General features: G+C 41.3%; 1 protein-coding gene across 11 annotated transcripts in view; it reads left to right on the top strand.

The window, feature by feature from the left end:
- TNIK (TRAF2 and NCK interacting kinase) overlaps positions 1-15587 on the top strand; it is a 338950-nt gene that overhangs the window by 301230 nt on the left and 22133 nt on the right. For 7 of the 11 annotated variants that reach the window (XM_034438985.3, XM_034438989.3, XM_034438987.3 and 4 more), the window contains 2 exons: positions 2912-3038; positions 12747-12911. In XM_034438985.3, the coding sequence (XP_034294876.1) occupies positions 2912-3038; positions 12747-12911 (292 nt within the window). The remainder of the gene's footprint in view (positions 1-2911; positions 3039-12746; positions 12912-15587) is intronic. The other 4 variants (XM_034438988.3, XM_087872521.1, XM_087872518.1 and 1 more) reach the window with 1 other exon arrangement.

Consider the following 15587-nt stretch of genomic DNA (forward strand, 5'->3'; position numbering starts at 1 on the left):
TCCTCTCCCTTAAAAAAAAAACAATGGGAATGCCCATAGATATATCCTGACTCTGTCTGCTTTACATCATTCCTCCACCCACTATTGCAGCCCTCCTGCTTCGAAAATGCATTAAGTGCAAACATCAACCACCAAAGTTATTCCTCCTTCTAATGCAGATCTAGGCATTTTATGGGCATTTTATGGGTAGTAGTGGTGATGGCAATGACCCTTAACAGTCCCAGTTTCTCATGTGACTACTTGGGAAAGTGAATTGGCCACACCTCCAATGATATGACGTTCATTGAGCAAGTTAGCTGAATGAGAGTTCTTGCCCAGGAAGACCTAGCTGTCCAAGTCCTACATTTCCACCTTGAAGTGGGGTTCCTAATGCAATATTTATGAAATAGCACATTTGGGCTCCATAAAGTATATTCTTTATGTAGCAACAGTCAATCCAGTCTGTCAATGGAATGTTTTTCTCTAATTCATTCTTTCTCATTCACATACTGAAGAATTTGGAAATGGATCTTTCGAAAAATCCTAGAATTTTTTTTTCTTTAAAAAAAGAACCCTCTCTGAGGTCTTCTGTATTTCAAATATAGAGATAGTTACTTTATTTGGCAGGCACCACCTTTAATATTTGAACATGTCATTGCCATTTGCGTCAACACACACTTCAGTGATTTCTTGAAGGCTGACCAAATTCAGCAGTCCATCCATTTCATGATCAGAGCATCTTTTAATTTATCTTTCTGTAAATGTTATCTAGGTCAATATCTGCCTTCAGGCAGAAATGTGCAGCTGTTGCTTATTTTCATTAGTCAACCAAAAGCATATGGCTCAAGTTTAGGCAGTTAGTTTATTTGTATTTTGCTTAATGTGGTGAAAAATATTCTGTATTGCAATTTTACGTTGGAGAGCTGTCAAAAATAAAAATGGCCTGGTTGGGACGTATACACTTGACAATAATGCTAGCTGAGGGAATAACTTTGAAAATAGCCTATTTGTGGCAAGAACTGCCTGCCTGAAATTTAGTCATATAACATTAAATTCCTTATCCCTAATCCCATTCGTCTTGCTTCTGCTGAAGGCGAGAAGAATCTCATAATATGAATTACAATGGTATGGTGAATACTTGAAACTATTACAATATTGACCTATAAAGCCCTACATGGCATGGGCCCGGGGTACTTGCAGGACCACTCCTACCGGCCTCCCACCGCCCAGTGCGGTCACATAGGACTGTCCTCCTCCGGGTGCCATTGGCCAGACAATGTCGGCCGGTGGCCCCCAGGATGAGGGTGTTCTCGGTGGCTGCACCGACCCTCTGGAATGAATTACCCACTGGGCTTCGGACGGCCCCCAACCGCCGCGCTTTCCGCGCCGAACTGAAGACATGACTTTTTCAGCAAATTCCCTGATCTGTTATGAGATTTTAGTTGTTGGGGTTTTTACATTTGGATGTTTTTAGTTTTATTTAGTGTTATGTGTTTTTTATTCTGTGAGCCGCCCCAAGTCCTACGGGACAAGGGTGGCATAGAAATCTAAGAAATAAATAAATAAATAAATATTAGGAGTCAAAATAGATATTATGATGGATGTGGGTGCCCCGTCACTGGAGATTTTTTAGAAGAAATTGGGCAACCATTTGTCTGAAATGATATAGGGCTTCCTGCTTGAGCAGGGAGTTGGACTACAAGACCTCCAAGGTCCCATCTGCTACTGGCGAAGTTAGCAAAGATGTTCCAAAACATGTCCGCCAAATGTTGGAAATGTAATCAGACACCGGACACATATTATCACGTGGTGGACATGTGCAAAGGCCAAAAAATATTGGACGAAAATGCACACATGGTTAGAAAAAATGTTAAAGCAACATATAGATTATAAAACAGAAATATTTTTGTTCGGCATAGTACCAGAAAAGTATGATAAAGGGAATATATACTTAGTATTGCATGGCTTGACAGCAGCAAGAATTGTATTTGCACAGCACTGGAAAAATGAGGAAATACCTACAGAAGAGAGTGTAATTAAAAAAATTGTAGATTGTGCAGAAATGAATAGGTTGACATTAAAGATAAAAGATAAAGAAGATACGGAATATTTTCTAACATGGAACTTGTTTTATCACTGGCTTGATAATAGAGGGAGAGATTAGAAATTGGATAAATATTATTATGTGTAAGCAAATTGACCCAGACAATACACTGTTCACAAAGCACTTATGCATGTAAAAGAAAAAAGTATAAAATAAAAAGAAAGACCTCCAAAGTTCCTTCCAACTCTGTAATCTTCTCAAATTAAAGATCCTTTATATATGAGCATGATAGCTGTACATGAATGAAAGGTGCAGCTTTGATTGTGATGCAGTGGCCAATCACCAGACTAACTCCCTGCTTCCCTGTAGATGCTGCTCCTGGATACCCAGGTATGCCTGAAGGAGTTTTCAGCATCAGCTTGGTGAGAACATGTGCTCTGATGTTTAGAGTAAAAGACGGATAACATTGGATACGAGTTTTCCATTTAAAGAGGCATCATCCAGTTCTCCTGTCTTTTCTCCTTGAAGTTAGTTCAGAAAATACATTTCATGGAGTGGTCAGAGTTGTATATTATTAGAATATGAGAGGAAGAAGCCCAGGACAGACTGAAAATGTTGTGTCAAGCTTTGTGTTTCCCTTTATAAAAAAAAAAGAACACAAGTTTGGGATCAGAACCTACCTCTGTGCAATTGCTTTTTCAGGCAATAGATACCAAGAATGAGAGAGACCGGCATTTTGGGAACATGAGGAAGAATCCTTTAGCTTCTGATCCTGATTTTCATATATCTTGGCAATTACAAACCTTTTAAGGTTAATTTTTTTTTCTATAGTCATCATGTATTTATCACGAGAAACCAACTGATTTCTTTTCGTCTCGTATCTTTCAGACCAACGGGAATGCCAGCCAACGAGTCCTACAATCTAGGAATGGTATCGAGCCATGGTGGTCTGGAGCCCCCCCACCCTGACAAATTTAGCAGTATTTCAAGAGAAGGGACTTTAATGATAAGGGAGGTAAGTGGGTGGCAACAATTTCTTCTCTGCAGTGCCTTTGAGAGATAATGTCTTCGTAAGCTATGAATAATAATTACACTGTGTATTCCGAGCACAGAGTGATTGATTAAACTGTGCTGGTTTGCAGCTGATTAATATAATTATAACATCTAAACAAAAGATGTGTCTTAACTATAAACAGCACCGAACACTGTAGGACATAGCAAGGTTGTTTTCAGATCTTCATCTTCTTTCAAACTGACTTTAAAGCATGCAATTTGCACACAATTGATATTATAAAAGTGAAACAAAAACTTGGTTTACATACTACAAGTAGTCCTCCACTTATAAACTGTTCATTTAATGACCATTCAAAGTTGCAACAGCATTTTAAAAAGTAGCTTATGACTATTTTTCACAGTTACAACTTTTGTAGCATCCCCATGGTCACGTGATCAAAATTCAGATGTTTGGCAACCTTTTGCAACCTTTTGACAAGCCAAATCAATGGGGAAACCAGGTTTACTTAACAACCGAGTTACTAACTTATCAACTGCAGTGATTCACTTAACAACCGTATCAAGAAAGGTCATAAAATGGGGCAAAACTCACTTAACAAAAGTCTCACTTAACAATAGAAATGTTGGGCTCAATTGTGGTTGTAAGTCATGGATTGCCTGTATACAAAAGAAATTCTCAGTTGCTAATTTAGATTAATTATAATTCTTATCACACCAATTATTATATCTTGGTCTATATTCAGAGAAGAAAAGGAAGATCCTCTGTAAAAGTCAGTGGTGAAAAATACATTTATGGGGTTTATTTGTAAACATAATAGGGACTGAATAACATAATAGAGCTGAAGAAGCTTCTTGGATGAGAAGCGAAATGTCTGCAAAGAAATACCAGAAAGCCCAGTTGCCTCTTGAAAAAGCACCTTTGGGATAACCATGACCTGGTTGACTGAGAAGCTCCATAGACATAATAGGGACAAGACAATTGCACTAATGTAACAAAGGAGGATTTCTGTAAAAGTTATTGAGGCAAAGCTACAACTCTTGAAAAGAAGGACTAGGGGAGACATGATAGCAGTGTTCCAATATCTCAGGGGCTGCCACAAAGAAGAGGGAGTCAAGCTATTCTCCAAAGCACTTGAAGGCAGGACAAGAAGCAATGATCAAGGAGAGAAGCAATCTAGAACTAAGAAGAAATTTCCTGACAGTTAGAACAATTAATCAGTGGAACGACTTGCCTCCAGAAGTTGTGAATGCTCCAACACTGGAAGGTTTTAAGAAGATGTTGGATAACTATTTGTCTGAAGTGGTGTATGGCTTCCTGCCTAAGCAGGGGGTTGGACTAGAAGACCTCCAAGGTCCCTTCCAACTCTGTTATTCTATTCTGTTCTGTTCTGTTCTATTCTATTCTATTCTATTCTATTCTATTCTATTCTATTCTATTCTATTCTATTCTATTCTTTGTGGGGTGCCATAATTAATATCCTGCCATTGACAGATGAACTTTTCCTAATATCTGGTAGATCATGATAGCAATAGCATTTAGACTTATATACCGCTTTACAGTGCTTTGCAGCCCACTCTAAATGGTTTACAGAGTCAGCATATTGCCTCCAATAATTTGGGTCCTTTTATGATGATAAGGAACTGCACTAAACATTGTCCCAAAGGTGCATTTCCAAAAGGCAACTGGATTTTTGTTGTTGTTGTTGCTTTTCCTTTGAAATTTCAGTTCTGGAACAGAAGCAGCTTCTTGAATGAGAAAAGAAACATTTTTCAAGCATCTTTTGGACAACCATGAGCTGGATTGAGAATTTCCATAGGCATTTGCACCAAACTTCATTCGCTCAGGCTGTTTCCTGCTAAAATGTTCCCTCCTGGAGAAATAATACGGCTTTCCTCTCTTTGTATGAAAAGAGTAGGTTTGGTTGATGGTATTGTCAAGACAAAAGGTCAGATTGTAGGAGGCAAGTGAAGGCAGGGTAATTTAGCTAAGGGCATGAGCCAGCCCATATTCTATCTTGTTTTGTCCCACGGGGAAACACATTGATTCAGATCCACTCCCTTTTATCCCATTCTGTCTTTCATTCATGAGTTAGTGCCATTCTTCCCTCTTTTCTCTTCCTTCAAAACATTACCTATAGATCGTGAAAACAATCTTGGGTAAGAAGAAAGGCCATCTATCTTTTTTTTTTTCCTTAAGCCACATGGATGAACAAGTGGAAGAAGATGATTCATGGTCAGAACTCCTGTCTTGAGAAAAAAAGGAGAGCATCCAAACAATAAGGGAGAGATTTTATTTATTTATTTATTAGTTCGATTTATATATACTGCCCTTCTCCGGAGACTCAGGGCAGCTTACAATGCATTAAGCAATAGCCTTCATACTTTTGTATATACCTGCTTAGTAGGGCTTTTTGGCCCCCCACATTATATATTATATAATATATATTCTATATTATTACAGAATATATTCTGTATATTATACAGAATATATTATACAAAGTCAGCTTATTGCCCACACAAACCGGGTCCTCATTTTACCTCATTTTACCTACCTCGAAAGGATTGAAAGCTGAGTCAACCTTGAGCCTGGTGAGAATTGAACTCGCAGTACTTGCAGGCAGCTGGCAGCTAAGTGCTACTTTAACAGCAGCAGTTTAGTCCGCTGCGCCACCCAAGATCAGTGTATCATTCACATCTTACGTGAAGAACACCAGCACTGTCCAGTAATCATCTGTGATATTAAATGACCCACTTCCCTTTGTGAGAAAACAGTAGTGTTGCTTATTGTTGAAACCAGCTATAGTTTCTTTTTAGAAGCAAGCACAGGCTGTTCACAGCTAATTTTATTTCTGGTACAGTGAGAGCATTGGCTGTTCTGGCCATATTCTATTGTCTTTTCATTGTGATGGCAGGAAGTAGAATGATCTCAGGGTATTTCTCTCTCTCTTTTTTTTTTTTTACAATTTTTTTTTATTTTTTTTATAAAAATGTCAAATCAATGCGTGAACAGTGTGGCACCTGGGTGCCATACATTCCAATACAAATGAAACTGATCAGATTAAACATTATTATTACATTCAATCAACTTATGTATTTCTAATGACAGTGCACATCTATATTAGGTTACGGTCTATCATTATTCAATTATTCTACCTATTTCTCATTATTACTTTTACTTTATCAAATAAAAATGTATACATTAATATTCCCTTTATTTCTATCACTTATTCTAGCTTTTAATCATGTCACCCTTTATTAAGATGCTTTTTCTTTCTTTCCTGTCTTAACTTCTAATCATGTCAGCTGCCTAAAAAGAGAGGAAGGGAAAAGAATAGAGAGGGGGAGAGAGGGAAAAGCAACTCAGAGTAGCAACAAAAAAGAGGAATCATCCATCCATCATCTCTTGCCCGCTTCATACTTTGATTGCTATGCTTTAAACGAAAGAGAGGAAAAGGGAAAAGCGAATCAGAACAACAATAAAGATGAAAATCATCTACCCATCATCTGTTGTCCGCTTCAACACTTTAATTGCTATGCTTTTTTTTTTTTTTTGACTTGCCTCCCATATTCCTCTCTTAAATCTCCGTCTATATCTATTTCTTGGATGTCCAAGTGTTCCTCTCACCTCTACCCTCTTCCGTTGCCTAGTTTCTAAAATGTTTACCGAGGCCCCTGCCTACATTTCAAACATATCTTCTGACTTAATATGTTTTAGGGTATATCTCTGTACAAAGTACATACCCATGCAATTGTCAAGCTACTCACTGGCACTTTCTCTACTTCGGAAATCCCTCAAAATGGTAATAGCATGCACATCTTCCAGAGCTCACAGGTTATGTTTAAACATCTGTTTTCACCTTGTGACCTGGAAATGCACAGGTAGACATGGAACAGAGCATCTATAATGGGAAGGAGAAAATATAGGTGGCAAAATTGTCACCTAAATAGTAGTTTTAGGCATCTTAGATAGATTTTCAATCTAGATTCTCTGACTGTGTCAATAATCATCTTCTAAGTCTTAAGCAGTCCTTCCCTGATGAAGTTTAGCAATAGAACTTAACTGTTCTAGAAAATGTAAGTTCTAGTATTTTCCTCCTCTGGATTTCCTTGGCAGCACCTCATGTTTTAAGGTCTGCTGATAAAAAGACCTGCTGTAAAACACTCTATGAAAGTCTTCTATTTTACACATCCTTTTCCCTCTTTAAAATATGATTCTTGTGCAAACTAGACATAAGAAACTGACATAATCCAGATGGTAGTGGAGAAGGTTTCCCAACCTGTTAACATAAAATGTGAGCTGTACCAAAATAGTACAATAGGAAGGGTAATATAATGAGCTGGCTTTTCTTTCTTTCTTTCTTTCTTTCTTTCTTTCTTTCTTTCTTTCTTTCTTTCTTTCTTTCTTTCTTTCTTCTTTCTTTCCTTAATTTTCTTTCTTTATTTTCTTTTCTTTCTTTCCTTCCTTCCTTCTTTCCTTCTTTCCTTTCTTCTTTCTGCCTTTCCTTCTTTCTTTCCTTCCTTCTGTCTTTTTCTTTCTTATCTTCCTTCCTTCCTATCTTCCTTCATTTTCTTTCTTTATTTTCTTTTCTTCGTTTTTTTTCTTTGCATTTGGCAAAAATCATGTGCGAAATTGCATTTGTGTTTTCTCTTTGTTTTTTTTGCAAAACTGTCTGAAAGTGACCTTAAACTTGATGGGATTTGAGAACCATGCTGTGATGAGTGCCTCAGACTTCTATTTCTCTCTCTCTCTCTCTCTCTTTCTGTCCTCCCCTAAATAAATCGTTGCCCTCTGATTAAATTGAGAGTTTTAAGAATTGTGGCAGATGCCGTTTATGCAGCCTGGGGTAATCTCTTTCAGGTACATTACCCTGCTCTAGAGTCTTTCCTTAATAAGTGACACATTAGGCACAAACAGCAGGTTGCTGCAGCTGTAACACACTGCTGACAATTTCTGCCAGACTTGTAATTCAGCTAAAATAGCATCAACTGGCTTTCTTTCTCTTTCTCATTTTTTTCCCTTTTTCATTGCCAGCAGAGACTAGAAGGAAGAACAGACATTCTTCTGTTGCTAGATTAGATTGTATGTTTCCAACCGCAGATGGAAGTGGGGGAAGGGAAGGGATACTGCAATGGAAGCACCTAAGCTTCATTGAAACTAATAGGCAACTAAGCTTGTGTGCTCTATGGCAGGGGTCTCCAACCTTGGCAACTTTAAGACTTGTGGACTTCAACTCCCAGAGTTCCTCAGCCAGCTTTGCTGACTTCTGGGAGTTGAAGTCCACAAGTCTTAAAGTTGCCAAGGTTGGAGAGCCCTGCTCTATGGGACCAAAAGAAATTTACTAATCTGTGCACCTCAGAGTAGCCTGCCTACTCAGGGGCTGCCACAAAGAAGAGGGAGGCAAGCTATTCTCCAAAGCACCTGATGAGGGTAGGACAAGAAGTGGAAACTAATCAAGGAGAGAAGCAACTTAGAACTAAGGAGAATTTTCCTGACAGTTAGAACAATTAATCAATGGAACAACTTGCCTCCAGAAGTTGTGAATGCTCCAACACTGGAAATTTTTAAGAAAAGGTTGAATAACCATTTGTCTGAAGTGGTGTAGGATTTCCTGCCTAGGCAGGGGGTTGGACTAGAAGACCTCCAAGGTCCCTTCCAACTCTGTTATTCTATTCTAGCCACTGTGAAAAAGAATTAGCTCGAAAGAATGGCCAGGTGTTTTGGTGAATTCCAGATTACGTAGGCCAGAAGGCTTGAGTTACCAACACCTTCTGTGGTTGGTGGCCATGCGAAAAATCGGTGACTGGTTTTGTTTGATTTTCAAACAAGCATTAGTGCAGAGATACACACAATGTGACGTTCCAGGGCTGGACACAACTTCTGAACACCCAGGTTACACATAAATGCAAGGGTTGCCAACTAGAATGAAGACAACTGAAAGGAGAAGTTATTAAATCAATGGGAAGCAATCCCACCTAAAGTGGGTCAGGTGTGCATTTAATTAGGGACTGATTTGATAGGTTGAGACGCAGTGAAAATAAATATCCATGTGTGTGTGTGTGTCCCCGTCCGTCCGTCCGTCCAGGCCCACCTTTTTTTTTATAACATGGCCCTAACTGACTGGATAAAAGAAAGCCAAGACTATTACAAGCCAAAATCATGTGGCTAAAATAAAATGCCATTTTGCATTTTCTTTTTAAATTTTGTAATTACCATTTTTAAGGTAGTAGGCAAAATACCAGATAACTGCCCTATGCCAGGATCTAAATCCAGATTTCTGGTTTGGATGCAGTGATCCTGCCAAAATAGAGCATATTTTTCTCAAACAACCTATCAGCTACCCTTTACCCCACACAAGCTTTGTTCTTTTTGCATGCCAATCTTGGTAGCTGCATCAAAATTAATCCATACCATTTCTCTCCAAACAGCAAATGATGGTTTTGTTAATGTACTTAGAAGCCTGGTTTCATATAGTGCATCGGAGACCCAAGGGTGATCCCTAGTTTCTCTGTTAAGACATAGTCTAACTGGTTTTAGGTACAAGCAGAGACAGGTGTGGGCTTCAAAAATTTTAGCAAGGGGTTCTCTGCCCGGTTGCTGGGTAGGTGTGGCCATGGCATGCCTAGTCAGCTTCCTGCACCATGGCGGGGGGGGGACGTTTTTGCCCTCCCCGGGATCCGGAAGCTTTCCTCGAGCCTCCAAGAAGGTGAAAACGGCCTCCATTTCTGGCCTTCCCGTTTTTCACCCTCCCTGAGCCTCCGCACGTGCGCTGCACTTACCTGCATCCAAAACTGGCCTTGTGGGGACTCCTGGGAAGGGTGGGCAGGGCCAGCCAGGAATGGGATTTGGGGGTTCTCTGAACTGCACAGAATCTTAGCTAAAGTTTCTCCTGAATCCCTACGAACCCCCCAGCAGCCAACCCCTGGGCACAGATCCCTGGATATCAGGAGAGGAGAAGAGATCCAAGGCCAGTTCTATACAGCTCATTTAATAGGCAGGGAGTGGAATTCTTGCAAACTCTGCTTCTGAAATGTCTTAAGCTGTAATATTTATTTCCAAACCAATTCACTGAGAACATGTAAGAAAGGATATTATCGTTCATTTACTCAAGGGATCCTGGCGTGATTAAAACTGTACAGCAATAGGAACATAAAATTCCAGGCAACTTTCCAGCCCAGGTCTGAATGAGTATACTAACTTAAAGCTCCCCACCTGCTTCTGGACAACTAGAAGGAACCAAAGATAAGTTATCAGACAGCAGATGTTCGCTTAGTCCAGTGATGTTGCGCGAAAATGTCACGCGCACGCCCGCTCATTGGGGCCATGCTCTGGAAAAGCCAAACTTCCTTGTTCTAGCACGCATGCGCGCCTGACAATCAGCCGGCTGGCGGGTATGTGAAGGCTGGTTTTCTGCACTGCTGTGCGCACGAAGGGATCACGCTCCGGAAAAGCCAAACATCCAGGTTCTAGCGCGCATGCATGCCCAACAGTCAGCTGGCCAGCGCGCATGCACACATCGGTTTTCAGCACTGCCACACGTATGAAGGACAGCTGATTGTCGCATGCGCATGTGCACCAGAACACCGGAAGGCAAGGCCGCATGTGCCGGGCAACATGGCTTCGCGTGCCACTTTGGGCATGCGTGCCTTAGGTTCACCATCACAGGCTTAGTCCTTTTCTTGACAATATTTTTTTATGACTGGATTTATGCAGCACACAAAGCCAGGAGTGATAATTTCTGTGTGCGATCGTGTGCTGCTCTATTTTTTGAGCTCCGAGGACTGGATTAGTATCATCACCAAACTCTACAAGCAAAACATTTTGGCACCCATTCCTGGAGGAGATTGAGTCATTGATAGATGATCCCCATGTTGACATGCAGAAGGGGAGAAATGTAGTTATTTAGTGAGATTAGAGATGTCCATTTACTTCTAAAGTCCATTTAAAGTAGCTTTTCCAGTTGGGTCCCCTTCTGAGATTGCCTTAAATTCTCATACAGGTAGTCCTCGACCTATGACCAGAATTGAGCCCTAAATTTCTGTTGTTAAGTAAGACATTTGTTAAGTGAGTTTTGCCCCATTTTACACCCTTTCTTGCCACAGTTGTGAATCACTGCAGTCATAAAGTCAGTAACACGGTTGTTAAGCAAATCTGGCTTTTCCATTGATTTTGCTTGTCAGATGGTTGCAAAAGATGATCACATGATCCCAGGACACTGTGACCATCATAAATATGAGTCAATTGCCAGGTGTCTGAATTTTGATCACATGACCATGAGGATGCTGCAATGATCGTGTGAAAAATGGTCATAAGTCACTTCTTTCAGTGCTGTTGTAACTTAGAACACTAAATGCACTGTTATAAATTGAGGATTATCTGTCCTAATCTGGTCATCATAGACCAGTTAGGCTGAAGTATTATGGAGTTGAAGACTAGTCCCTCTGGAAAACAGCTAGTTGGGGAAAGCTTATGTAAAGGAAATTTTAATATTACTAGTCTGAGAATGTAGCAGGTATTGGATATTACTATATTTCCCATGGGATAGTTGATCTATGCCAGGAGTCAGCAACCTGTGGCTCTGGAGCCGCATGTAGCTCTTTCATTCCTCTGCTGCAGCTCCCTGTCGCTATTCAGCTCCACAATTGATGGAGCTTTTAGTTAGGACAGGTAGAGGAAAAAGGATGCCATGCTAGGAGGAGACTCTATGGTGGGGGAACTGGACTTCCGGTCAGCTCCAAAATTGAATGGGGGGGCTTCTGGTTAGGACCTTTGTGGCTCTTTGAGTGTTAAAGGTTGCCGACCCCTGCCCTATGCTGTTAAGCATTGTCAAAATTGAACATCGCCACCCAAAGATAAAGAATGAGACCAAATAATTATGTCAAGCACATTTTAATACGCTCTCTTATAAAGTCAGCACATTCTTATTAGAGGATTCTGTTAATGTAAGATACTGTATAGAAGATGGCAAGCACATTGTGATGAAACTACATTCAGATCCACATTTTTTCCCCCCATTTTTCCCACCAGTTTATTTCTAAAATGATCTCTGGCCCAGTAAAGAAGCCCAGTGAATTTGCAGTGAGGGCAAGTATCACGCTAGGCTACACTTGCAATAACCGTGCTATGGGGGCACAGCTCTAGTGGTGCGAGAATCCCGAGATCCTGATAGGACACTTAGTCAAGCGGTTCTGTTTGTGCCAATCATTTCTTTGAAAGCTCTATATCCTACAGTCAGCACTTCTGCTCTGGTTGTCGGCTGCCATGAAACCTGTAGGCATTTCCAGATCGACAGGTTCCAGACACCTGCTTTAAACATGAAAAACATGTTGACTCCACTGTCCTTATAATATTCTCTTCTGCATCCTGTCACCTCCCCGATAGCCTTTCCCATTGGTATAAATTTCTAGCATTTCTAGATTCCACGGTCTTTTAAAAAAGAAGATCATAAGATCTGATGTAGAAGCATGCTGCCACCAACTCTCTGGCCTGTGAGCTCATTTTGTGTTGCATGTCCTCCTAATGTCACCTCTGTCAATAGTTGCCTCTTGCTGCATGTTGTACGTCAAGAAGCCGGGGTCTTGTTTTTGTGCTTGCTTAAGAGTGTGGGTTGATATGGCAACCTTGGGGTTGTGTGGTTTTTTTTTTGTTTTGTTTTGTTTCCTTCTGCAATTCCTCCTCCTCTTCTTTTCCATATGACTTGTGTCTCTGCAGACTTCTGGTGACCACAAGCGCTCAGGCCACCCAGCCAGCAATGGCTTTGCTGGCCATGTCAACCTTCCCGATCTAGTGCAACAAAGCCACTCACCTGCGGGCACGCCGACTGAGGGCTTGGGGAGAGTCTCCACCCATGGGCAAGAGATGGAGCCAGTGGCTGAAGTAGGTAGCAGAGGCCCTTTGGGTTTTAGACACTTGTCTCTTTCCCTTTGTTTCGCTTTGTAGCATTCTTTTTTATAGAGGCACTCTTGAGTGGGGGGGCGGGGGGGTTGCGAGCTTTCCTGCTCTTTTTTTCTTAATTGCATTCTTTATTAAGATGACAAGCAGAATCTCAGCAGTACTTCCTCTCTTGTTACAAAGGGATGAGAAAGAAGCTAGAATGCTCCCAAGATACAGTCGTTCCACATGTTGGTAGCTATAAAACCCCTCCAAATGAAACAGGAAGTATATTATAGAAAAGGCAATCATTGCTACTTTTGCTCAAACCTTCTCATCACTGATCGTGCTGTTGTGGCACTAAGCAGCATTTTGGAGACATTCCAAATCTTCCAAGATCCTCAACAATCATCGCTATGTGTTTGAAATATTGATGTGCAGTGCCCTATAGTTACACAAGAAAGAACTGCAGTTCTTGCAATATTTAGAGCCATTACCGTTGTGAAGCAGAGTTTTCAGAAGAAGGGACTAGAGCTTCATTGACCAGTCTCACGCTTTTCACAGAACCACACATTTTATTTTTTGATTGATTTGATTTATAAATAAGATTTGTATAGCTGCCCGTCTTACGTAACATAATCCTGGGTGGCTCACAAAAAAAGTAAAACGATAGGAACCATAAAAGCCAACAAAAGCCTCCCAGAACAGGGGTCCCCCCAACCCCTGGGCCATGGCCCACTATCGGACCTTGAGCTGTTCCCAGTCAAGCCGTGGAAGTGGCAGGCAAGTGCACGCCTGTGTGCACATCCAACTTGCACAAGCAGCGGCCAAGCATATGCACGTGCACTCCACTTGCATGGAACCATTCCCCTCTCTCACACACACACCCCAGTCCGCAAATCTGGAAAGGTTGGGGAAAGGTTGTCCGGGGTGGGATCCTACTGGTTGAACAACCAGTTCGCTAAGCGACAAGGAAAGGAGCAAGGAAAACAGCTGAGGAGGGCCAATTCAATCTGCCGCCCCTGATTAGCTGGGCTTCAGAAGCAGAAATAAAGGTCAGTATAACCCAGGGGTGGGCGGGCCCACTATCACAGCAACAGAGAACCGGTTCACTCTCGGCAGGAAGTGGGAACTACTGGTTCGGGCGAACCGGTCTGAACCGGTAGAATCCCACCACTGACTTTGTCCCAGAACATTCAAGCACAACATTGTCCCAAAATGAACCGTAGAGCTTCCATGAGCTCCAAAGCTTGTGGGGGAAAACCAAGACAGCTTTTTGGAAGGCCAGGAGGAGAGTAGCCTGACGGATCTCATGGTAAAGTGTAGGAAAGTTGCTAAAAAGACAGTATCTAAGTGTCACCAACTGGTATCATTGAAAGGAAGGGACTTGGAGTATGCCCATTCTACCAGCCCTAGTGAAACAAAAAGATGCCCCCAGAGAAAAGTGGCCACAAATAACCTAGCCCTGTGCGATCTAGGGCTTTAAAGGTGATAACCAGCACCTTCAATTGCACCTGGAAAGAAATGGGAAGCTAGTGTAGTTCACAAAAATGATAGAAGAACATGGGCAAATCATGGGGTGCTCAAAATTACATGTGTCTTCTGTACAAGCTGTAATTTGTAGATGGTCACGAAGGGCAGCCCGTGTAAAGTATGTTACAGTAACCAAACTAGGATGTGACCAGGGATTGCGTTTCCTAATAAATGCAGAATAAATAACCAAATCGGAGAAATTGCCATGGTGGCGCAGTGGTTAGAAAGCAGTATGCAGCCTCCAAACTCACCCTTCATGTATTTTAACAGACTCTGCCATGGTTTGGGTTATACATGGTAGGCTAGGTAGTTAGTTATTCAGTGTAATGTCTCTCTGACTACAGGTAGATCCCGACCTTCGACCCCATTTGGAATAGAGTTTCCCTTGCTAAACAAGGCACTTGCACCCACTTTTATGATCTTTCTTTGCCACGGTTGTTAAGCGAATCGTGCGCTCGTTAAGCAAATTTGGCTCTTCCCATTGATTGACTGCTTGTCGGAAGCCGCCAATCACGTGATTCCGGAACATGGCAACCCAAATTTTGATCACATAATCCTGGGTTTGCTGTGACAATCATAAGTAACTTTTTTCAGTGCCGTTGTAAATTAAAACTGTTGCTAAATTAATAGTTGTAAGTCAAGGACTACCTGTACAGCTTTTATCCCGGATTGCAGGCATGGTGCTGGATGGCAGTGGTTTTTGAAAGAAATTCTAGGAAAAGGAATCGAATAGCCCTGGTGAAAAGAATTCCCCTCCCTCCCGCCCCTTGCTGCTTCCTATTATTATGACTCCTAACAGAGGTCATAAATATAGCAGACCCTGGATAAACAGCACACAGGAAGGAAAATAAACTCAAGAGCTCAGCCCCTGCATAAGCTTTGCAGCTATCAAAAGGAATGTAGCAGTGAGATTGTAGGGAGGCTGCAAAAGGAATAGAAGGGAGAATAAGCAAACAACCAAGAGACAGCCAGGGAGTCCATTTATAGCTAATCTCATAAATGGCAGTTTAGCTCAGATGCCAAAAAAAACTTGGGAAGAAAGGATTTCAGATCATTCAAAGAAATTCCACCTTAGTGAAATCCCTTATGTCGATATGGGTTGGAAATTCCTTTGGCAGTTTCCCCAAGACTATCATTAAAGATACTTTG

Source organism: Pantherophis guttatus, chromosome 6, assembly GCF_059756535.1.
Source record: "Pantherophis guttatus breed Tessera chromosome 6, ASM5975653v1, whole genome shotgun sequence".
Classification (NCBI taxonomy): Eukaryota; Metazoa; Chordata; class Lepidosauria; order Squamata; family Colubridae; genus Pantherophis; species Pantherophis guttatus.